The 22,984-nt window shown below is 32.4% G+C and overlaps 3 protein-coding genes across 5 annotated transcripts; 2 read left to right on the top strand and 1 right to left on the bottom strand.

Annotated features, from left to right (window-relative positions):
* Positions 1,477-8,138, top strand: LOC18601087 (acyltransferase-like protein At3g26840, chloroplastic). Of its 2 annotated transcripts, XM_018119592.1 has the most exons (14): positions 1,477-2,021; positions 2,108-2,159; positions 2,309-2,364; positions 2,473-2,631; positions 2,851-2,955; positions 3,039-3,145; positions 3,309-3,430; positions 3,818-3,926; positions 4,018-4,148; positions 5,294-5,669; positions 6,115-6,228; positions 7,331-7,416; positions 7,553-7,662; positions 7,739-8,138. In XM_018119592.1, exons 1-14 carry the CDS (start codon positions 1,631-1,633, stop codon positions 7,933-7,935), a joined length of 2,115 nt encoding a protein of 704 aa, XP_017975081.1. In that variant the 5' UTR covers positions 1,477-1,630; the 3' UTR covers positions 7,936-8,138. The 2 variants fall into 2 exon arrangements, with proteins under 2 accessions (XP_017975081.1, XP_017975082.1); XM_018119593.1 differs by lacking the exons at positions 7,331-7,416; positions 7,553-7,662; positions 7,739-8,138 and adding an exon at positions 6,600-6,742.
* On the top strand, positions 14,030-20,785 carry LOC18601086 (acyltransferase-like protein At3g26840, chloroplastic). 2 transcript variants are annotated; one of them, XR_001927546.1, is made up of 13 exons: positions 14,030-14,687; positions 14,945-14,996; positions 15,198-15,253; positions 16,152-16,310; positions 16,539-16,643; positions 16,877-17,099; positions 17,223-17,331; positions 17,609-17,739; positions 18,022-18,391; positions 18,891-19,004; positions 19,155-19,271; positions 19,473-19,558; positions 19,709-19,818. XR_001927546.1 is itself a non-coding variant. In XM_007031904.2 (13 exons), exons 1-13 carry the CDS (start codon positions 14,297-14,299, stop codon positions 20,294-20,296), a joined length of 2,097 nt encoding a protein of 698 aa, XP_007031966.2. In that variant the 5' UTR covers positions 14,036-14,296; the 3' UTR covers positions 20,297-20,785. The 2 variants fall into 2 exon arrangements, 1 of the variants encoding a protein (XP_007031966.2); XM_007031904.2 differs by lacking the exon at positions 19,155-19,271 and adding an exon at positions 20,106-20,785 and having other exon boundaries at positions 14,036-14,687.
* On the bottom strand, positions 22,236-22,688 carry LOC18601085 (zinc finger protein KNUCKLES). Its single transcript, XM_018119670.1, has one exon. The coding sequence runs from the start codon at positions 22,686-22,688 to the stop codon at positions 22,236-22,238; it is 453 nt and encodes a 150-aa protein (XP_017975159.1).

Genomic DNA, 22,984 nt, shown 5'->3' with positions numbered 1-22,984 from the left:
TAATTAAAAATATTTTATTCTTGCAAGCTATTCATTATTAAACAACAATAAGAAAGATCAAAAGTAAATGAAACTACATTTTCAGCTCATTACAAAGAAACAAACTTTCTCAATGACTTTAAAATATTTTTTTATAAGCAATGCCTGGTCTGCTTATATTAATAAATTTATGCCGGCTAATGCATTAATTTTTTCTTTGTTCTTGTTTAACATCTTCATTAATTAACCCCCTTAATTATCTGTTAATTGTGACCTAATTACTACGAAAAAGTACTCTTTCCGCCTCTAAATATATATCTTTTTTCAATTTTCATAGAAATTAAGACAGAAATTTTAATTCAAATGTTTTTTATATTAAATATTTTTTAAAAAATAATAATATAAACATTCAATTTTTTAATAAAAAATAAAAAATAAATTTATAATATAAAAAATAAAAATATTAAGATTGCATTTAGTATATTACTGAAAATGTGATTGATATGTATATAACTTCATAGTGTTTAGTATAATAAAAGAAGTGATGATTACAAGAAATGTGATTTTTGAGAGAATTATATTGTAGTATTTGATTTGTATGTATTTCATTAAGAATGTAATACAAATTGACAAAGTTACCCTTAAGTATAAAAAACATATAAGTTGAATAAGTTCATAATTTTTAATATAAAATTTTACGTTTCAATTTTAAGCAATTAAAATAATAACTAATAACATTAAAATAATAACATAATATTTTTATATTAATTATTTAAATATTAAAAAATGTAAAATTACTAAATATCTATTTTTCACAATAAACTTATAGAAATAAAAAACATTATTCGAAGACAAATAAATTATACTATCTATCAATAGATAAATAGCAGTTGTCAAAAATTTAAACGTAATCTATCGATAGATATTCAATTTTAAGCGTTGCTGACCCTTGAATCAAACATTTTCCCTCTCAAATGTTCTTAATTCTTTAGTAAATTTTCTCGAATCTAAACTATTAAATGTTTCTCTTCCAATTTTTGACATTAAAAGCATAAATTTTTCTCAAAACACTTTCAAATTTCTTAAAAATCTAAATTAAGGTTTTATAAAACCTAAAATTTTAATCTTTCCAATTTTCAAATTTAATGGTAAAATTTAACTCAAATGTGCTGGTGACGAAGGCAAGGTAAGAAGAAGAAGAAGAAAAAGGCTAGAAGGAAGAATGAGACGAAGGCAGCAAGGAAGGAAGAGAGTTAAGAAAGCAGGAAGAAAAAGAGAAGGTCAATTTGAAAAAAAAAAATTGTAACTTTCCCTCCACGAGAGAAGGGAAAGTTGTTGTAACGTGATTACAATTGTAAGCACATTATATCCTCTTTTTATCAACCAAACGCTGTTAAGTGATTTTAGTCATTTAAATTACAAAAAATGTCTTCCCCTTGCACCATACCAAACGCCCATCAAGTGTTTAAAAATAAAATTATTTTCGGATACCTCGATACAAGAAAGATAAATAACTTATTTTAATAAAAATTTTGTATAATTTTAGCGTCATGCATAACCGAACAAAACAGTTATTTAAAATCCATCGAAAAACCACCATTATATTAACAAACAGGGCAGGCGAGACAGAGAGAGAATTGGTTCGGTTTTCATGGCGGCCATTGGAGCTTCGGCATACCTCGCCGCCGGCTTATCGCCATTTTCTCAGCGGGGCACCACCTTGTACGGGGGAATAGAGAAACGCCGAGGGATTTTTTTAGCTGTCTCAACAGAGCGGATAGATGGGGCAACGAGTTTTGGAGAGGATGCAAGGTTTGAGAACAAGAAGAAGAAAGCAACGAAGGAAGAAACTGAGGTGAAACCAAACATTTACGCGAACCCGGAGGAGTTGCCGGAAGTGGAGGAAGGCAAAAAGGGGTTGAAGGATTACTTTGAAGAGTGTAAAGAGTTGGTCAGATCAGATGGTGGCCCGCCTCGTTGGTTCTCTCCCTTGGAGTGCTCTTCCAGCTCCCCAGATTGTCCTTTGCTTCTCTTTTTGCCTGGTTCGGTTTCATTCTTTTTCTTACCAATCTTCTGCTAGATATTAATTTGTTCATCCATAACATAACATAAGTTACTGAGTTCTCAGGAATTGATGGCACTGGACTTGGGCTTGTAATGCATCATCATAAGCTTGGAAAGTAAGTAAAAACCAGCTAAGTTACCAAAAAAATAGCAGTTGCTTTTCAAAGTTTGATGCCATGGCCAAACTTTCTTCACCTTACTGTTAATCGATTAACAAAATTGTCTGTCATCCCAGTAATCCAATTTAAATGATCTGTGAATGAAGGATGTTCAATGTTTGGTGCTTGCATATTCCAGTTAAGGATAGAACACCATTTACAGGTACACCTTTTCCTTTTCTCTGTTTTCATCAGTTAATTTCTCAATTAATGCCTATGAAAGGTTGTGAGATACATTATTTTTCTGTATGATTTTGTGTTTATGGTTTAGAGCTAGTGAAGCTTGTGGAAAGAACAGTAAGGTCAGAGAACTACAGGTCACCAAATAGGCCAATATATCTGGTTGGAGAATCTATTGGAGCATGCCTTGCCATTGCAGTTGCAGCTCGGAATCCTGAGATGGATCTTGTACTTGTTTTATCTAACCCAGGTCAGAAGTTACAATCCCATACCTGATTTAGATAAACTGTTATTTCAACTTGCAATTCTGATAAATGTGTACTCAGATTTAGAAAATGTTTAAAATAAGTTGCTTTAGCTCCAAGAAAAATCAGCTTTTATTGCAGATACAGTTGAGTTTGCTGCTCTGCTTAGTCCATAGAGAATCTAACTGATCTTTTTTTACTTGTTCATGTTTTCTAACCCACAGCAACATCTTTTAGTAAGTCACAGCTGCAACCACTAATACCTCTACTGGAGATTATGCCTGATCAGTTCCCACTTAATCTCCCTTACATGCTGAGCTTAGCAACAGGTTATTTTGCGAAAATGTTCTTCAACTTTCTTGGGATGCATATTGTCCTTTTCCAATTAGATCTGACAGAATAAGATGTTTAGGTGATCCTTTGAGGATGCTGATGGATAATTTTGTGAAAAGAGGTCCTCTGCCCCAAACTATTGGAGAGCTTTCACGAGATCTTGTTACAATGTCATCATACCTCCCGGTAGGATCCATAGCTTTTCTCATAGCACTTTGCTCCTGTTTTAAATTGTCCTTCCATTCCTCCTCCTCTAGAGCACAGTGTGCATTCTTTTGAGCTAGATATAGAGAAGATAACCACATAATAAGCTACAAAATTCAGAAAGAGAATAGTCCTTTGGTGACAGGTTCTGGCTGATATTTTACCTAGAGAAACACTTCGGTGGAAGCTAGATTTGCTGAAATCTGGTTCTGCATGTGCCAACTCATGCCTTCATGCTGTAAAAGCTCAGATGCTGATCCTTTGCAGGTTCTTATTTTCCTAAATTTGTGCCATAGCAGATAGCAATTTCTTAAGCGCTTCTTGCATAATCCAATGCATCTAACTCACATCAAAATAGTGCATTGTCTGCTTTCATACAGGCACGCTAAGGAATTCTTAAAATGAAATTGATTTATAAAACACTGGTTAAGAAAGGAGGAATTAATCTATGTCCTGACTTCCTCATCTTTCATACATTAAATCCATAATTCTGTTCTGTCTATAAGCCATAATCCCAAATTTTGATAAAGCATATTGAAGTTGTGCAGTAGATACCTAAATAATTGAGTGTTACATGTTGTATCAAATTTGCATCTTTAAATTGGAAATTTTACCATGATGGTGCAGTTGAATTCACTGTATTTTTCTTTATAGTGGAAGAGATCAGCTGTTGCCTAGTCAAGAGGAAAGCCAAAGGCTTCAAAAAGCAACGCCAGACTGTGAGATTCGTATGTTTGAGGAAAGTGGTCATTTTCTCTTCCTGGTATGCCGCTCTCATTGCATAGGCATCAAGTAATCTTCTAGACTGCAAGTTCCTCTTCTGATATAAAATAGTTTTGCCCCAAATTTTTCAGGAAGATAGTGTTGATTTGGTCACAATCATCAAGGGTGCTACTTTCTACCGCCGTGGAAAGCACCTTGACCGTGTGTCAGATTACATGCCACCAACACCTTCCGAATTCAAAAGAATATATGAATCGTTTAAGTAAGGAAAGTACCAATTATATTCTCTAATCCTTTTGGTAAATGAATTAAAAATTATAACAAACACAAAAAGAATCTTAAGCAGCATCAGTCCACCATCATGCTAACTATGTCAGGAATTTCCTGAGCAACCATTCCAACAAAGTAGCTCCCTATGCCTGAGGGGAATTGCATTTGCACATCCTTGAGAATTTCTTCAATAATCTCTTGCCATATTCTGCAGACTTTTCTAAGGATTTTATTACTTCTCTCTATTCGATTCTGTTTACACTAGTGAAAACCACCTTTATGATAGAGCTCCCGTCGTCATATCCTAGAAAGTTCTCCAACATCCATTTAAACATATGATTCCAAGCTTGAATTGTCCTGTTTCAAACAACAGTTAACCAAACTATAGAAGTTCAATGTGTCTTAGGCATTGGTTGGTCTTTGTCTGCAATCTCCCTCTCATAGCCAGGCATAAAATTGAAGCTTTGCCTAAGTATGAGTTCTGTAAGCCGCATAAGATTAAACCATGGCACCTTGCCAGAAAATTTGTTTTAACAGTCATCCAAGCACTTTTGATTGTAAAGTCTCCTTTTGCTAATGGGAAACAAGAAAATCTCATCAGCACCATCTTCTATATGGCTCACATGCATGGTCTCTCACCCAATGCCAAATTTGTTGAATTTCTCTGCTCAGGGCTTCAGGAAATCTGCTCTTCGATTTTGCCAAAACACCAGAATACCTTAGAATTTTCTTGGCAATACCAAACTACAGCAATTACGTTGTCACCCATTTGATCCAAAATGGCCCCCACTTAGCAGCCGCCAATCATTCCAGAAGAAAGTGTTTCTTCCCTCACCCCTCTACACCAAGGCTTCTACTTTGAATCTTCATAAAGTGCTTCCACTTAAGCCATAGCCATAGGGATCTTCATGCGATCCTTTTATTGTATTAACAGTAATCACAGAATCAAAGAACTTAGCACTGCACTGAACAATATATAATTCCCCACTAAACAAACAAAAAAAAAAAAAACCAAGGGATTAAGTCAGAACACAGAATGTAAAACTTGGTAGATGGAGAGAATAACCTTCCTCTTACATCATCAAAATTCAAGCTTTTATGGCTTTCATGTAATCAGTACGAGTATATTGTTCCTAGATGGGTTGTTACTGCTACTGGCCCTGTGATGCTTTCAACATTAGAGGATGGGAAGGTGGTGAGGGGACTTGCCGGAATTCCATCAGAGGGACCAGTCTTGTTCGTCGGTTATCACATGTTACTGGGGATTGAAATTATTCCATTTGTAGTTCAGCTTCTGACGGACAGAAATATTCTTGTTCGTGGGATAGCCCATCCAGCATTGTTCGTAAGAGTGAAAGACAGAAGGCCCCCTGAGCCTGAGCTATCAAATTTTGACGTGCTTAGAGTAATGGGTGCGGTTCCTGTCTCACCAGCAAACTTCTACAAGCTCATGTCTTCAAGATCTCATGCCTTGTTGTACCCTGGTGGCGTACGTGAGGCCCTGCATAGGAAGGTAATATGCTGACACCATCATTTGATTTAGGTACATATATTTTGCCCCGTATACCCACTTTTATTAAATTTTAGGGTGAAAATTCAATTTTAAAACTAATTACTAATAAGTGTTTTAAGTTAGACGTTCATTTTAAAAGTTAAATATGATATAAGAGTAGGTATTTTCTCTATTTGTTGGTCTTATCATGGGTTTTTTTTCTTCTATTAATTTATGTCTATGATTTTTACATGTGAGGAAGAGTATTAGAGTAATGATGGTCTCACTTTTGTTAAGTTAAAAATATATTAAAATATAAATATAATAAAAAACTTTTTTATCAATTGATTTTAAATTAAAATTTAAGATCTTTTAAACTTTAAAAAACATTTGATGCACATTCATGTAATACAAAATCTAGTTTAATTCTCCTTGCCGAGAGCATGCATCACATCGTTTTTAACAGGGTGAAGAATACAAGTTATTCTGGCCAGAACAATCTGAGTTTGTGAGGATGGCAGCAAGATTTGGAGCCAAAATTATTCCTTTTGGTGTTGTTGGAGAGGATGATATTGCTGAGGTAAGCTACAAGGCTTTCTTCCCGTTTTACTTCTTTTCATAGCAATATTAATTACTATATGAATATTGAGCCTTGACCCTTGACAAGTTATTTCTCATATATTGGGTAAAATAATCTTCACCCAACAAGACAATGAGTATCTTATAATAAGAATAATATCAAGTTACTTTATAATCAGATTCGGATAAGATTGTAAGTAGTAAAAATTAAAACAGTCCGAATTTGATTCATTATCTGCGATATTGCTCGCAATTAGCAAATACCCATATGAAGAAACATTGGAAAAACTAGGCATAAAATAGTTTTGATCTCTCTCTCTGACAAATTGAAACTAAAAAATTTGCACCTTTTTTTTTTGACCGATTCCACAGTTTTTCCTCCATGTGACAAAGCTTCTGGGCACTTTTCCAGAGAGCTTGGCTGATGTGGTTGTAGAATTGCTCCATTGACCAAATGCAATTGCCAATACTGCTGTGAAATCTACCACAAAACCAGATACACGTGCACAAAACAGCCCTAAGAAAAAATAGAGTTCAATTTGCCACCAAAAGAAAATAGAAAAAGAAGTTTGTGAGAATATCTTTCTGTTTTGCTTTACCTTCTCGCTAATGCCATCCTGGACCATATATCACTGCATCAGTGTTGATGGCAAACACAACATCAGACGTTCTAACCTCAGTGTCATGGTATTGAATGTCCTGGTTCAGAGAAGACAGTAGAGGGCAATTTGTTAATCAATTAATATCAAAATTGGGAAAATAATCCAAGTTAATCAAATTCAATCGATTTTAATCAATTCTTTCAATTTGAACGGCTTAATTCTCACCCTACTCAAAGCATAAATATGGATTCATTCATTCATTCTTATATATAAATTTTTATCTTGTTGAGGAGATTTTGAGTGTACAATGTATAGTTGATACCTTGTTGAAGCAAAATAGAGAAAGAGAAGCATTGTGTTAGTGCTCCTATCAGTGCACATATACTTCATCTCTTTACATTGTGTACGGAAATTAAGATCATGTTTTGTATCACTAATTAATTTTAAGTTGATTAATTTAACCTCTCATGAATCATAGTTAATTATATGGATGTTTTTCAGATAATTTTGGACTACAACGACCAAATGAAGATCCCTTGGAGAAGAGAAGAAATAGAACGAGTAACCAATCGATCTATAAAACTAAGGTAATTTAAAACCCAAATTTTACTTTTGTTACATTAATCGTATCGCAATTTAATCTTATCGATTTAAAATCAAATCAAGAATATCATAATGATATCGTGATTTAATTTATAATCATTATGATGTGATGATATATAGGACTGATGCAACTGGCGAGGTGTCAAACCAACAAATGCACTTACCATGGATGCTACCAAAATTTCCAGGCCGGTTTTATTATTACTTCGGGAAGCCGATCGAAACTGAAGGTAATGAATTCATTATCATCAAGTGACAAGGTACGTAATTAAAGTAACAGTAATCTGATGAAATCTGTTTCTGCAGCGATGAAGGCGGAACTAAGAGACAAGGACAAGTCTCGTGAACTGTATCTGCACATCAAGTCCGAGGTTGAGAGATGCCTTGCTTACTTGAAAGAGAAAAGAGAAAAAGATCCTTACAGGAATCTGTTGTCTCGGCTAGTATACCAGGCCACTCATGGCTCCACCTCTGCCTCTCAAATTCCGACATTTGAGCTCTGATTTGCTCTGCCTAAACATCATCATCTTCAGTTCATGGATTTCTTCATTGCTTTCTCCACTTTAATTTTGTACTTGGTTTTCGATAATTTATAACATAGCAAATGTATCTTCCTCCTTCGTCACAATTTCCTCATCCGCAGGTTAAAGATTTGACATGTATTCCTATTCCAATAAAATTTATAATAGTTACTCATAATTATAGGCATTTGGCTGAGCTTCTTTCCATGATTGATACGAATTTAGGAAGTTGAATTTCTTTTTCTTTTTTTTTCCTCATAATCTTAAATGATATAATACTTGAAAAAATTTTAAAATTATTTTAAAAAATTTAAATAAGTCGTTAATTTTTTATTATGTTTAAGCAAGTCTTTATATTTTGATTTTATATCAAATAGGCTCTTATAACTAATAGTTGATTAATTATCATTAATTAATATGTTACTGTTATTGTGAAAAGCGAAAAAATATTATATGATCATATCATTAGATTATATCAATATATCACATCATTATCTATTATGACATGTCAACATCTTATGTCAATATCAAGTAGTATAGAATGATAAGTGATAGTTTGATTAATAACAGTTAATCAACGTCATAAAAGTTTAATTGGTTCAAAATAAAAGTATAAGAACTTAATTGATCTCAATAAAAAAATAAAAAAATTTGTGAATAATTTAAAATTTTTTTAAATATATACCAAATGAAATTGATAATAAATGAAAATTTCATGCTCACAGTCTATATCTCAATTGGTGCAGCAATTTCCTTTTTAGATAATTGGTAATTTATTATCCAAGAAAGCAAGAGAGCCCTACTACAACAGAACATACAAATCAAAGTTAATGATTTTTTTTTTGTATGGTGCTCCTGTTAAACTAGAGACAGTATACTTAGTTTTTACAAAAATTAAAATAAAATATTGATGCTGCCTTGTTCTAGTTATGAATGTCAATCCCCATTCGTGGATTGTATTTTTTTATTTTTTTTTCATTTTGTCTTTTGTTTTGATTTTGAACTTTAAAGAAAGGCAACATTGTGCAAACAGAAGTTGATCAGCTTAGTTTTCTTAAGCAATTAGCACAATAATTTGACATTTGGCAAATTTCTTTTGTCCTATATAGTGTTTGATATCTGGAATTTGTTGGCTTTTAGTACGAAACAATATACATAAATTATTTCCCAAGATAATTATTAATTGACGTGTGGTGACAGCTAATAACCCATTGAACACAATTTCATTTTATTTTTTTGAATTTTTTTACTTAACAAATAAATATCTATTTATATATACTATGTATTAAATCTAATTCTAATGGTGGCTTTAGATCCAAACTTGGTATTTTGTAGATTGATAATTGTCAATTTTTTATATCAAAATGTGTTTGACATTTGACATTTTGTTGATTTTTGTTTAAATTAATATTTATATTATTATATAGAAAATGTTTCTAAAATAAATACTAATACAATACGTCAATATTTATATATTATATGTATTTTTTAATAGAAACACATAGTGTCCTAAGCGCACAACCCGGAACATGGGCTACGCATTGCACATTTTGTTTTCAGTATCATCTGCCACGTGTCCTTCATAATGTTAGGACAATCCTAGCTGTGCCGTTTCTAAAGATTCCATCCTCTCTTTTTTTTTTCTTACATATATATATTAAAAAATAAATATTAAACTGAAACGAAATCTAATCTATCAAGCATTTGCTGAGACCACTCCTAGTCGTGCATGTGTCTGTTGTACATTGTGCATTTATACGTTGTACCTAATTTTAACTTTGAGAAAAGATTATTACTAGTTTTTAAATATAATGTTTTAAAATATTTTTTGAATTATTTAAAAAAATTTTAAATAATTTTTTATTTTTTATTACGTTCAATTAAATTTTTATATTTTTATTTTAAGTTAAACAAATCTTTTATAAGTAATAGTTGATTAATTGTTATTAAAGGCGAATATAACTAACTTTTGTTGGAGGGCCAAAGACGAAGAATAATAAGGGTTTAAAAATTATTTAAACTAATACGTCGAATTCATAATAGATAATAATTGTATATAACATGTAAATCAAAAGAATAAGAAATGAAATACTTACAATAGTCTTTTAGAAAAATTGTGCTTAAAGATGTTTCTTGAATTTAAATTCATCAATTATTGACTCTATATTGAAAAGCTAGTAAAGTCTTTCTCAATATATATAACTAAATTATTTACAAAAAACTTATCACCTATTTTGTTACGGAATCTTATTTTCACAAGTTTCATTATTGAAAAGATTTTCTCTGTAGTTGTTCTAAAAATAAAAAAAGTCAAAACAAGACGAATTAATCTATCAATCAAATGCAATTTCTTAACTTTCCTATTTTTTCTAATCTTTGGCACAATTTAAAAAGTGTCTTAATATTTACAAAACCTTAGTAATTAGGTATATTATGCTCGTAATACTTTAATTGTAACCTCAAAAGAAGTCTTTCTTACTCTACGAAATCTTGAGAATAAAAACTCTCTGCTAACTGGTAGATATCATCAATGTTGATCGATTGGTGATTGTTGTTAAGATCAAAAGCATACTTAAAGTTAAAAGTTCCACAGTTTGCTCAATGAATCTCAAATTCAATTCTTATAATGGGAATCTATTGCCACTAAGAATAAATCAACTCAATAACGATGCTTCACAGTTACATCTGGTTGACGAGATTGACCTTTGCACAAGATATATCGTGCAAACTTAAGAATTAAGTAAAGCTGAGTAAGATTTGTGGAGTCATTTTATTAATTTTTTTATTTGTATTAATTATTAAATAAAATTTTTATTTTGAGTGGGCTATAAAAAATAATTTCAAAAATTTTGGAAGACCGTTACTCTACCCTCCACCCCTGACTGTTATTATTCAAAGCATTACTTGTCATTTTATACTCATATAACATTAATGTGGTGTTTACATAAAGAGTTAAAATATCGCGTGATCATATCATTATATCACGTCAACATTACATGCATAAAAAATTATTAGTAGTATAATGGTTTAATTAAACGTAATAAAAGAATAATTGTTTATTTGAATTTTCTTATATAAGTTAAGAGTTCTTTTAGGTATTATGTCTAATTTTTGAAAAAATTATAACTAGAATTCCAAGATATTTAAAATAAATATTTAATCTAATTTAATGAAAACACTTTTTATTATACGTAATTTTCTTTTTTTTGCAATTGTTGAGCTACACAATTTGAAAATTCTTTATTTCAAAACCTTTCATTTTAATGAAAAACAAAATTGTAAGGTTTTTGTATAAGCTAAATACTTTGCCAATTAAATAGTGTGTGATTTTGTCAAATTTGTAATAGGAAGCATGATGACTAAAAAGGAAAAGGGAATTAACTTGTTCAATTGCCATAAGGACTAAGGCTAAGGTATGGTGAAAAATCTTTTCAAAAGTGAAATGGGAATCATTTGAAGTTTGTGCAATCAGATCTCTTCATAAAAAGCTACTTGCTTTTTTGCCCCATATTGCATATCCTTTTCTGTCATTATTCTTTTAATCTTTTCATCTATATATTGATAAATTATTTTCCCAAATGGATACAGATGTTCATGCTACTTTAAGAATTCATTAGACCACCTTTTTTTTTTTTGTCTGTGAATTTCCCTATACTTATAATAAATCTTATTTATTAAGTTGGTGATCAATTTATTCTTCATAGATCAAATTTCTATTGCTATATTAAGCAATTTAAATACATATTCTTTCCGTCTTTTTTTCTTTGTCTCTCTAGCTTTCATGGAACTTAAGTTTAAAGGTTTAGTTTTAATGTATTTTATATTAAATTTGAATTTTTTTTATAATATAGATGTTCAATATTTTTTAATATGAAAAAGTAAAAAAAATCATGAAAAACAAATTTATAATGTAGAAAAAAATGCAATATTTAAAAAAGACAAAAGAACTTTATTTTGGGATATCGCAAAAAAGAAAGATGAACAAAAAAAAAGGACAAAGTGAGTACTATTTCCCAAAAGGAAATATGGACATAAAAAATTGGACAAGAGAGCAATATTTATTGTGTCCAAAAAAATTCTAATGTTTAAAACAAATTTTAATTCAGAGGCTCTATAAAAATTTAACATTTGATGAGATTAATTTATTTACTCAAATAAGAAAAAATTGCTTTTTTATTGTGTTGCTGATAATGAAATGAATTTCCATATATATATATTTGTTAAATATTCAAATAAGCTATTGAATTATCTCAAAAAAATTAATTAAGTTTTTATATTTTTATTATATTTCAAATAAGCTCATGAACTTTTATTTTAAGTTAAATAAGCCTCTCTTACTATCCGTTGACTATTACAATTGACATTTTTTATGCCATATCAACTGCTATGTAATAGGTTGACATGTCATTTTAATGACAATATTGTTACGTGGCAAATGACGTGGTATAAAATTATTGATTAGAATTTTTATTTTTCTTTTTTTTACTCGTCCACATGTCCAAAATTTATCAGTTAAGAATTTGAAAAAAAAAATTAAAAGAAAAGCTTTCTCTAGCTTAATTTTTATAATTGATAATTGACAATTGACTTTTTTGAATAGTTTAAGGATTTATTTGGAGGCAATAAAAATAAATAAGAAAAAGTTACCTTTCATTACGTCGCCCATAGTGAAATGAATTTTTATAAACATAAATTACTATTTTATATAATTTTAAAAGGAACTACTAATCATACTTAAATTTTGTCTAAATCAATAATGATTGATGTACAAGTGTAGAGGAGTGTAATTCATAAAAGATGAAGGAAAACATCATATAGTTGCGTAGGTGTCCTTGGATCATATATTCTATAAATGCTATTTTTCCTTCATTGTGTAGCTATGCCTCTTTTATGGTCAAAGTTGTCATTATATCACAAGTCAACTTTAAATTTTGTGACTATATTTCAATTTTGTTAAATTTTAATATTATATTTTTAATTTTGTTAATTTTAACATGAAATAAAAAATTGATGAAAATTTGCGACTTACATCAACAAAATATTGTATGGTGTATTTCAATTTCGTTAATGATAAAATTTGATTAAATTATGAAATTAGTCTTTATATTCTATCAAAGTGGTGGATTTAGTTTATATACAATAATTTATAAAAATTGAATTTTTATACTTTCTAAAATTGATAATGTCAATTCAATTGTCAACAATGTTAACTTTTTTTTATAATTTATGCTGATATGTTTTTTTTTTTTTACTTAATGTGGCATTAAATATGATAATGTGATATTTTTTTTTATCTATTTCACAACATTCTTTACATAGTTTTAAATTATAGAGTACAAAAATTTAATTTTTCAGTGTCTCACAATACTTTTTTCATAAATCCTAAAAAGCTATTTGAATTTTTCACCTGTTTCTTTTCTAATCCCAATTAAAATCATTAGTTTTCACGTTGAATAATTTTATGTTTACACTTATAAAGTTCATGTTAATACTTGGTCACGTCATATTAACACTACTATTGCATCATTCGTGAACTGTTATATTATTATCATCATCATATCATCAAATTCAATATCACATAAGTAAAAAAATACCGCGTCAACAGAAACAAATGCCATATCATTATGGATAATAGAAATTTTTTAACACATTGGGCTGGCATTATCAACTTTAAAAAAATATAAGGACTCAATTTTTACAAATTTATTATATAAAAACTAAATCCATCACTTTGATAGAATATAGACACTAATTGCATAATTTAATCATAACATTCAATATAATAAAAGAACAATGATAAACTTCAATAAACTTCTTAATATTTATTTCTTGGAACATACCAATTTATGCAAACAATTAATTTCAAATACAATTTAAAACACAATGCTTTTAATTATTATCCAAATTGTAATATTTTATTACCTTATTAAGTAATCCCAAACTTTAATTAACATTCATAATTAGAACCTCATTTAAGACAAATTTAATGCATTTAGATTACGTGTCAAAAATGTAGCGTTAGACTGTTAGTGGATTTTAATCATCCAGCTGCGTAGTACCGTAACAAAACCCTTCGACCAAGACAGACTTGCGGAAATCTCGACAAATCAACCAGCCAGTTAAAAGCTCCCCTGTCTTGTCCGATTCTTACAATTTACAAAAAAAAAAAAGCCTCCACTACCGAGAACCAACGTTTCGATTTATCTAGTTATCCTATTTTGTTACATTTAATCATTATTCAATCGTTTCACGAGAATCATCTTTCTTTTGTTAAATTATTACCATTTCCGCGGTTGCTTCGATCAGTTAGCTGGAAAGAGAGTGAGACGAAGTTCGTTCCACCATGGCGGCAACCAGAGCTTGTCAGTTTCTCGCCGGTTCATCGGTGATGTCAACATCCGGGAATTCAGGGAGGGACCGGGGTGTAAGTTTATCTCGACGGATGGCGGTGTCGACAGAGCAGATATCGTCGGCGGCGACGACGACGACGAGTTTCGTAGAGAACGGAAGGCTGTCGGAGAAGAAGACGAAGAGAAGGAAGGAAGAAAGTGAGTTAATATCAAATGTTTACTGGAACCTGGACGAGATGACGGAGGAGAACCGGAAGAAGTTGAAAGATTATTTCGAAGAGTGCAAAGACTTGATCAGATCGGACGGCGGGCCGCCTCGGTGGTTCTCTCCTTTGGAGTGCGGGTCCCACACTCCCGATTCTCCTCTCCTTCTGTTTTTGCCTGGTTCATCTCTCTCTCTCTCTCTCTCTCTCTCTCTCTCTCTCTTTTCATGGAAATCATTTTCCCGGAGGTGTTTGAAAATGAAATCCTCCTTTTTCACTTTTCTGGGAATTGATAAAGAAATGATGATAGCTTTGTCATTAACCGAAAAGCTTAATCATCAACCTTTTTACCATCTCTTTCTCTCTAGCCTTTTGGGATGATTTTTGAGTAGGAAACTAAAATTGAGTGCTGAGTTTGTGAAACAATTTACATTACAGGGATTGATGGCACAGGGCTTGGACTCATAAGGCATCATCATAAACTCGGAAAGTTAGTGAGAAAATTATTTTTCTTTTTATTTATTATTAATTACTTTTTCTCCTCTCTAAATGTTTATTTTTTTTATTTTTACAACAATTAAGGTAACGTTTTGATTATGATTTTTATGTGCTTTATTTTATTTTAAAATTTATATATTTTTTTAATTTATTAAATGAAGGTTTGTTTTTTGGGTGTTAAAATTGAATGAAGGATTTTCGATATGTGGTGTTTGCATATTCCAGTTAAGGATAGAACGTCATTTGCAGGTAAAACATATCTCCATTTTATCCCCTCAGTTTTAAGGTTTTTTTTTTGGGTTAGGTAGCATTTTGTTTTCTTGGGTAGCAGTTAAGCAAATGCCGACATAAATTTGATTATAATTTGTTATGTCAGTTTTTTTTTTTTTTTTGAAGATTGAGATAAAAATTTTGATTTTTAATATATTTTATATTAAAATTAAAAAAATGATAATATAAATATTTGATATTTTTAATATGAAAAAAAAATCATGAAAAGTAAGTTTGTAATATTAAAAATATAAAAATATTGGGTGTGGAAAAAAATATTTTAAAACATTTCGAAAAGGAAAATATAAAAAAAAGAAATTATTAGTTTTTAATTTTTAGAATAGCATTTCCATTTTTTCATTTTGATTTGTTTATTCCTTTTAAAAGTATAATAGTAATAATAATAATAAAAGTAGAATATCCTATCCTCATGGGTCGGCGGCAATATTGAAAAAAAAAAAATAGGAGCATTTGACGTGGTCCTTTTTGACCTTTGGACTTATCAAAAAAGTACAAAAGCAAAGTAATCATTACTCAATGACAAAATCTTTCATAGTAAGAGCTAGAATGTCACATATGCCCATTCTGCCTTTCAAAGCATAGTACAATAAATTCAAAATTTTTGGAGGAAAATTTCTTATTATTATCAACTTGATTCTCTCAAGAAACACGTGAATCCATTGTTAAGCCTTTTTTGATAATTAGTATTATTTTTAAATATTTCAAAATTGAATGTCTATTTTTACTTTTTTTTATTAAATAAAACAAAAATTGATCATATTTATTATAATTTTATGAGTAATTAAAATTTTAAGTTTCATTTTTCTTCTCTTCTCTTCTATTTGCTTTTCCTTTTTTTTTTTTATTACTTCCTTAGACCTAGTGAAGCTGGTTGAAAGAACAGTAAGGTCAGGGTGCGAGAGATCACCAGGCCGACCAATTTATCTTGTTGGGGAATCTCTTGGAGGATGCATTGCCTTAGATGTCGCTGCTCGTAACCCTGACATTGATCTTGTGCTAATTTTGGCTAATCCAGGTGTGAACTTATGTTGTAATAATCCTATTGACTATAAAAAGGACTGGTTTGTAGTGTAATCTTATAAAGGATTGTAACCAAAAAATGTATACGATGACTAATGCTGTCATGTTTAGCTTAAGTAAGATGTACAATTCAAACCAAGGAAATTGGCTTTTTGTAAGGAGTGATGTTGATCACTGCAATATTAAAAGTGTTTATGCTTTCTGATCATGTTTCTTTTTGCAGCTACATCATTCAATAGGTCACAGTTACAATCTCTAATACCTTTACTGGAACTCATGCCTGATCAACTCTTGCTGAACCTCCCCTACATGCTGGACTTGGTGTCAGGTTTGGAGTCTGTTCTTCAACTTTCCATTTTGTGGACCTTGCTAGTTACCTGAGGTATATAACTGTTTATGTTTAGTCTAGTAGCCTAAAAAACCGGATGTTATCAGTATGTAGTTGAAAAAAAATGTAAAATAGAGAAACTATAGCATCACTTTTGGTAGATCTATTCTTGTTGTTTATAATCGTAAATAATTAAGAACATTGATGAGATTTGAGCAATGGCATATATTTAGGTGATCCTTTGAGGATGGCATGGGAAAATGTGGTGAAGGGACTTCTGCCGCTCCAAAATGTTGGAGTGCTATCATCACAGGATCTTCTTGGGATGCCTCAGGTTCTGGCTGATATGTTACCTAGAGAAACACTTCTCTGGAAGCTACAGCTGCTTAAATCTGCTTCTGCATCTGCCAATTCACACCTCCATGCTGTAAAAGTTCAAGCACTGATACTTTGCAGGTCATCCTTGATCATCAGCGCAATCCATTGTTATTATATCTCATTGATTTTTTAGCATATATTCTTTCCAAGTTTGGGGCCCTTGTGGTGATGATGGGTGATATTTTCTGTTTTTCTTAATAGTGGAAAGGATCAGCTGTTGCCTAGTCAAGAGGAAGTCCAAAGACTTCGCCGCATGTTGCCAAAAAGTGAGATACGTTTGTTCGAAGAAAGTGGGCATTTTCTCTTCTTAGTAGGACTCTATCTCTCTCCCATGATGTTTAAATAATCAGCGTTATGCAAATGAAATGAATTTGAAGAAAATTAAGGCCAGAAAGAGGCGACGCAAACTGATATCTTAGTAATAATTGTGCATGTTTAAGTAAGCAAGCATATTGTGCATTTTTTGTATCTGTGTGTGCTGGTGCATACATTTCAATAGTAATGCTGAGTCCGTACACAAGTTTTGCTTGAAATATCATTTCATAACTTCTTATAGTACTCATCACAGTTCTGCTCATTCGATGCAGGAAGACGATGTTGATTTGGTAACAAGCATCAAGGGTGCTAGTTTCTATCGTCGTGGAAAATACCTTGACTATGTGTCAGATTACATTCCACCAACACCTTATGAATTCAAGAAAATATATGAATCAAATAGGTAAAAATTATCCTATATGATAACTTGTGTGTAAATTGCATTAACAGGAATAAATCATAGGTATCTGAAGGCTCCGGAAGAATGGCATTGTCTGTGTCCAAGGCATCTAAAAGTTAATGGCTGGCAAGGGTTTACCTGTTGTCAGCCTTGCTGATCTATATGTCTTTAGTTGACAACAGCTATATATGACCACATTGGTCTTTACTCATTATAGCAGGTCTTGTTAGTTGTACAAGCACATCAATTTATAATAATATCGTCTCACAATATTGTTATTCCTAGATGGGTAGTTGCTGCCACTAGTCCTGTGATGCTGTCAACTTTAGAGGATGGCGAGGTGGTGAGGGGCCTTGCTGGGATCCCCTCAGAGGGACCAGTCTTGTATGTTGGCTATCACATGTTGCTGGGATTTGAATTGGCTCCAATGGTGATTCAGTTTTTTATGGAGAGAAATATTCTTTTGCGAGGGATAGCCCATCCAATGATGTTTTTTAGATTGAGAGAAGGCAACATGGTTGACCTAGCTGCATTCGACACATTTAGACTGATGGGTGCAGTTCCTGTGTCAGGACCCAACTTCTACAAACTTCTGTCTTCAAAGTCTCATGTCCTACTGTATCCTGGGGGTGTGCGTGAGGCTCTTCACAGGAAGGTAATTATTAAATTTCACAAGGACCTTTACTTTCTGAAAATTAGTTCAATGTTCATCTTGATTGGAGTTCAGACTTCTAACGCAAAAATTGTAAGTTTACACTAGCTTTAATTTGTTCCACTCAAGTTCCATGCTTCTGTTGTAATTAAAAAGTAGATGATTACAATGGGGTCAGATACAGTATCCACTTCTCTCTCTCTCTCAAGATATAAATCCTATAAATTTTCACTATATGTCTTCTCGGTCTAATTTTGATCACTTAACTTATGAAGGAAAATTATTGCTTCTTATGATGTAATTCCAACCAATTTCTTATCTTCTTGATTCTACTCTATCTAGTTGTAATTTATAAGTTAATTCATCTAGGACTGTAAAGAAAACGTGCTGATGAGCATGACAATTTTTGTGTTTATTGCAAACCACCAATGCTAGGTGCACTTCTTAAAAGTTTGAAGGGCTAAGATACTCCAGGATACTAAACAGTACATATTTTTTTCAGGGAGAAGAATACAAGTTATTCTGGCCAGAACGGTCTGAGTTTGTCAGGATGGCATCTAGATTTGGAACCAAAATTGTACCCTTTGGCGTGGTTGGAGAAGATGATGTTGGTGAGGTAAGCCTGGCACGTTTCATAGTGCACTCGCGCAGAAGTTTCTAATGCTAGTGTCTACCATAGCATCTTACTTTTGGAGCATATATATGGAAACATTTGATCTTTTGAAACACTTGATTCTGATTTTATTTTATGAATTTTCTCCTTTAGATACTCAGTTAATGAAACCTGCATTCCCCAGCTCATTCTAAACCTGGCAAAAATGAGAAGATAGCAGCGACTTGAGATTAATCAATGACTCTGCTATAAACATCTCAAATCTAAAAGGTTCTAGATGTTTGTGCATTATATATAATGAATTTTATATTTGAGTTGAATTGCATATCCTGTGAAGCATTGTGCATCATCCTCTCCTTTCTTCCTTTTTTTTTTTTTTTTTTGTTTTATTGATGTTCTATATCACTAGGTTTAAGTTGATGTCTCTCTCTCTCTCTCTCACATAGAGAATTGCACATTTACTGTTGTCAGCTAGTTTTTGATTACAATGACCAAATGCACATTCCTCCCTTGAGGTCGTTCATAAAAGAACTCACAGAAGAATCTGTGCAATTGAGGTACTACGATTTTCTTCTCCTGCTGAATTCCTTTAAATCCTCTCCCATTTATCTAAAGCATACCTTGCATTTTAACTTTTCCACAATAGCCATTACTTCCCCTGGCATCACTAATCTCTGTTTGGTGTCCTTACAATATTGTGATGATAGGACTGATGCAAATGGTGAGGTGTCCAACCAGGATGTCCACCTCCCTGGAGTTCTTCCTAAATTACCAGGCCGGTTCTATTATTATTTCGGGAAACCTATCGAAACTGAAGGTACTGTCTATTTACAATCTATATTCTTGAATATCTATCGATATTACGTAATCAACAATTATTTAGTTAGCCTTGATAATAATACTGGCCTGTGTTAACCATGCCATGAATGAATCTTTGTTTCAAAAGAAAGCTTTTGTGCTGATAAAATGCATTCTAAAGTTCTAAAACAGTTGGTATTTCCGAACATGAGTCCAAATTGGCTTTGCTGGATGTGGTAAAATACATACTGGGATTCCGATTTTCAGCTCTGATCTTTGATTGACATAATTCTGTATGTTTTGAAGGGAGGAAACAAGAGCTAAGAAACAGCGAGATATCTCAAGAATTGTATTTACATGTAAAGTCAGAGGTTGAGAGATGCATGGCCTACCTCAAGGAAAAAAGAGAAAAAGATCCCTATAGGAATTTATTGCCTCGGTTGCTATACCGGGCCACGCATGGCTTCACAGCTGAAGTTCCAACTTTTGAGCTTTGAAAATTTGTCTCCTTAGAGAAGCTCAATAACCTTCCCCCAATGAAAGGTTGCATCATTGCATGTCAAAACAGCATAGGCAGAGTTTGCACTGAGGTTTTGCAGAGCAAATACAGACTTTAACACGGAATTAATTCTGTATCTTTATTAGAAAGTCCCAAGAAAGAAGGAATAAAACAAAGATTGATGCTCGACCACAAACAATGGAACGAGCGTAGGGGTAGTAAGGATAAAGGAATGCAGACATTCTGTCAAACCAACTTGATAGCATTCTCAGTATCTAGCTAATAGGGCATGGTGTATGTAAGGAAGCATACTGTAATTTCTTTGAGCTACAAAGCCATTGTTTTTATCCATGGGTCATATTAGCAACATGAGTTCTCTTTTGGCTGGAATATTATTATGTTAATATCACATTTATTTCTCTTGTTCAGTCGTTTTTGATGAACTTATTGGAATGCAATAAGAACATTGATTTTGCTTGGAAGGATACACCTTGTTTCTTCTATTTATCTGTCAGAAACAAAGCAAGGAGTTGATTTGAGTGAAAATCTGTGAACTAACACTTCCTCCACACCTCCACTGACTCATGCATAGAGAAATTAATCAGCATCATCACAGTCAATTAGTAGGTTAATGAGCAAAACTTTGAAAGTAAAGATGGTATACAATTGTTACTCCGACTCTTATTTTTTTTAATTCGTGCAAACAAATGCATATGAAACCTCGATTCTCAAATACAAGGTGTGATTCAAGAAAAAAAAATTGAATACATCAGTGTTCAACTTATATCCGCATGTAACTCATATTCCTAAGTCTGAGTAACCATAGATGGTATACATGATTGAAAAGATTGGCAAGCAATAATAACCCAACAATTATCTGAATCCTTAGGAGACATTTTTAGGAGAAGAATGCATTGAGAGTTTGTTCTAATGCAGAAAAGCAAGGAAATTTCCATTCTGAGTGATTAGGGTATTCCCCCACACTTTTTTTTAATGAGTTGATGCAAACTTCATCAGACTCTTTTAACTTTTAGCTTCTGGATCAGTTCTTATTCAATCACTCATAAACTAGCAACTACCAATCCATCCATTAAATAATTATCAAGCTTTTATCTAAATCAATAGTGATAGAAAAACTATCAAACTAATCCATTTCACATTCCATCACCACTGTCCAAAACGGTGACCTAACAGTGATGATGATGATTGAGAAAAAAAAATGTCAGTCCAAAAAGGAAAGGAAAAAACTAAAATGAAAAATTTCTGTTCAAGTTAGGAGGGATAGCAGTCTGATCAGTACAGAGGTCAAGCAAAAGTTAAGACCCCTTTTTTAAACCAATTTTCAAGAGCAATAAACCATATATATGTATATACATATATATATGTGTATATATATATATATATATATATGTATATATGTAGCCAGGTGCTGCATTTTCTGCCCTAGCAAGGAATTAAAATGGAAATGGCAAAGAGTTGGATCTTGGATATCCTAACTCTTGAACCCTGGAGCAGATGAATTACAAACATGAAACGGAAGTTCTCAGATTACCATTTCAGATTAAAATATGTCAGGGAGGAAGTGAGAGAAAAAATGATAAGCAAGCATTAATTAGCCATCATCATCATGCAAGTTACTATCAACAGAGGGACTAAGAACATCAACATCACAACTTTTAACTCAAGAAAACATAACAAAAATATCCATTCAGAAAATAAGAAATCCTGAACGAACTTTGAACTCAAACCCCCCCAGAGCTGAAACGTTTTAAAGTAACCATCCACCCTCAAAACCCTCTTCTTTTTTCTTTAACTCTCAGGTAAGCTTACTTGGAGGATCATGAAGAACCCACCGAAGCTACATTGTTACTTTTCAAAAAGAAAAAGAAAGTTAAATAACAATGAAATGAAGAGATAAAAGGGCAAGAAAACTAGGTTTATAGACGGAGAGTGAGGTCAACATTTGCAGAGTCATCAACATCAGTGGATGGAGAGAAAGTCTCAGGTGAAGAAACACCAGAAAAGCCCTGAGAAACCAACCCACCTGAGGGAAGGTGGGAATGGAAGGGCTCGAGCCACTGGTCAAGATACGGTGCACCAGGGTGGTCCATAGGGGGCTCAGCAGGGAAGCGGGTATATGGGTTCTGTGAGTGGAGGTTGAACTGTTGGGGCTGATCAACGGGGAACTTTCTTCGAGCTGCGGCACGTTCACGCTTGTGAGCATTTTGGTGACCTCCAAGAGCTTGAGAAGTGTAGAACTTTCTTGGACAGTAAAGGCATTGGAAAAGCCTCGTAGGAGCAGATGGGGAAGCTCTTTGGGGCTGTTTCTTGGTGGGTTTTGGAGCTGAAGAAGGCTGGTTGAAGAAGTTGTACATCGAGGGGTCTGCCATGGAAGTTGCAGAGAGTGAAAACAATGGAAAAAAAAGAAACAGAGAGGGAATGAGGTGGATGAAGGGGGGGAGTGGGGGGGAGTCAGGTTTTATATGGGGTTTAAGGTTTTGTTTGTATTCATCTACACAGGTTACCAGATATGCGATGATTGGTATAGAGTTTAAGGACAAAATTACCCCTCTGGTTCTGAAATTTCTTAATCTGCTAGTAACCTAGATGCATGCAAAACATATATTCAATACAACAAATTTGATATGCATGGACATCTAAAATCAAAGTCTGGTTCTTTGTTAAA

This window comes from Theobroma cacao, chromosome 4 (assembly GCF_000208745.1).
Source record: "Theobroma cacao cultivar B97-61/B2 chromosome 4, Criollo_cocoa_genome_V2, whole genome shotgun sequence".
In the NCBI taxonomy this organism is placed as follows: Eukaryota; Viridiplantae; Streptophyta; class Magnoliopsida; order Malvales; family Malvaceae; genus Theobroma; species Theobroma cacao.
Note: the sequence above shows the minus strand (reverse complement) of the source record. Positions and strands in the feature narration are given on the sequence as shown.

What these genes read in the sequence shown, in the direction of transcription:
- LOC18601086 (XM_007031904.2), top strand. Translation starts at nt 14,297, where the DNA reads ATGGCGGCAACCAGAGCTTGTCAGTTTCTCGCCGGTTCATCGGTGATG. An exon ending in GGATAGAACGTCATTTGCAG is followed by an intron (nt 15,254 to 16,151) that starts GTAAAACATATC and finishes TTACTTCCTTAG; the next exon opens with ACCTAGTGAAGCTGGTTGAA. An exon ending in GAGAAGATGATGTTGGTGAG is followed by an intron (nt 19,005 to 19,472) that starts GTAAGCCTGGCA and finishes TACTGTTGTCAG; the next exon opens with CTAGTTTTTGATTACAATGA.
- LOC18601087 (XM_018119592.1), top strand. Translation starts at nt 1,631, where the DNA reads ATGGCGGCCATTGGAGCTTCGGCATACCTCGCCGCCGGCTTATCGCCA. An exon ending in CAATGTCATCATACCTCCCG is followed by an intron (nt 3,146 to 3,308) that starts GTAGGATCCATA and finishes CTTTGGTGACAG; the next exon opens with GTTCTGGCTGATATTTTACC. An exon ending in GAGAGGATGATATTGCTGAG is followed by an intron (nt 6,229 to 7,330) that starts GTAAGCTACAAG and finishes GATGTTTTTCAG; the next exon opens with ATAATTTTGGACTACAACGA.
- LOC18601085 (XM_018119670.1), bottom strand. Translation starts at nt 22,688, where the DNA reads ATGGCAGACCCCTCGATGTACAACTTCTTCAACCAGCCTTCTTCAGCT.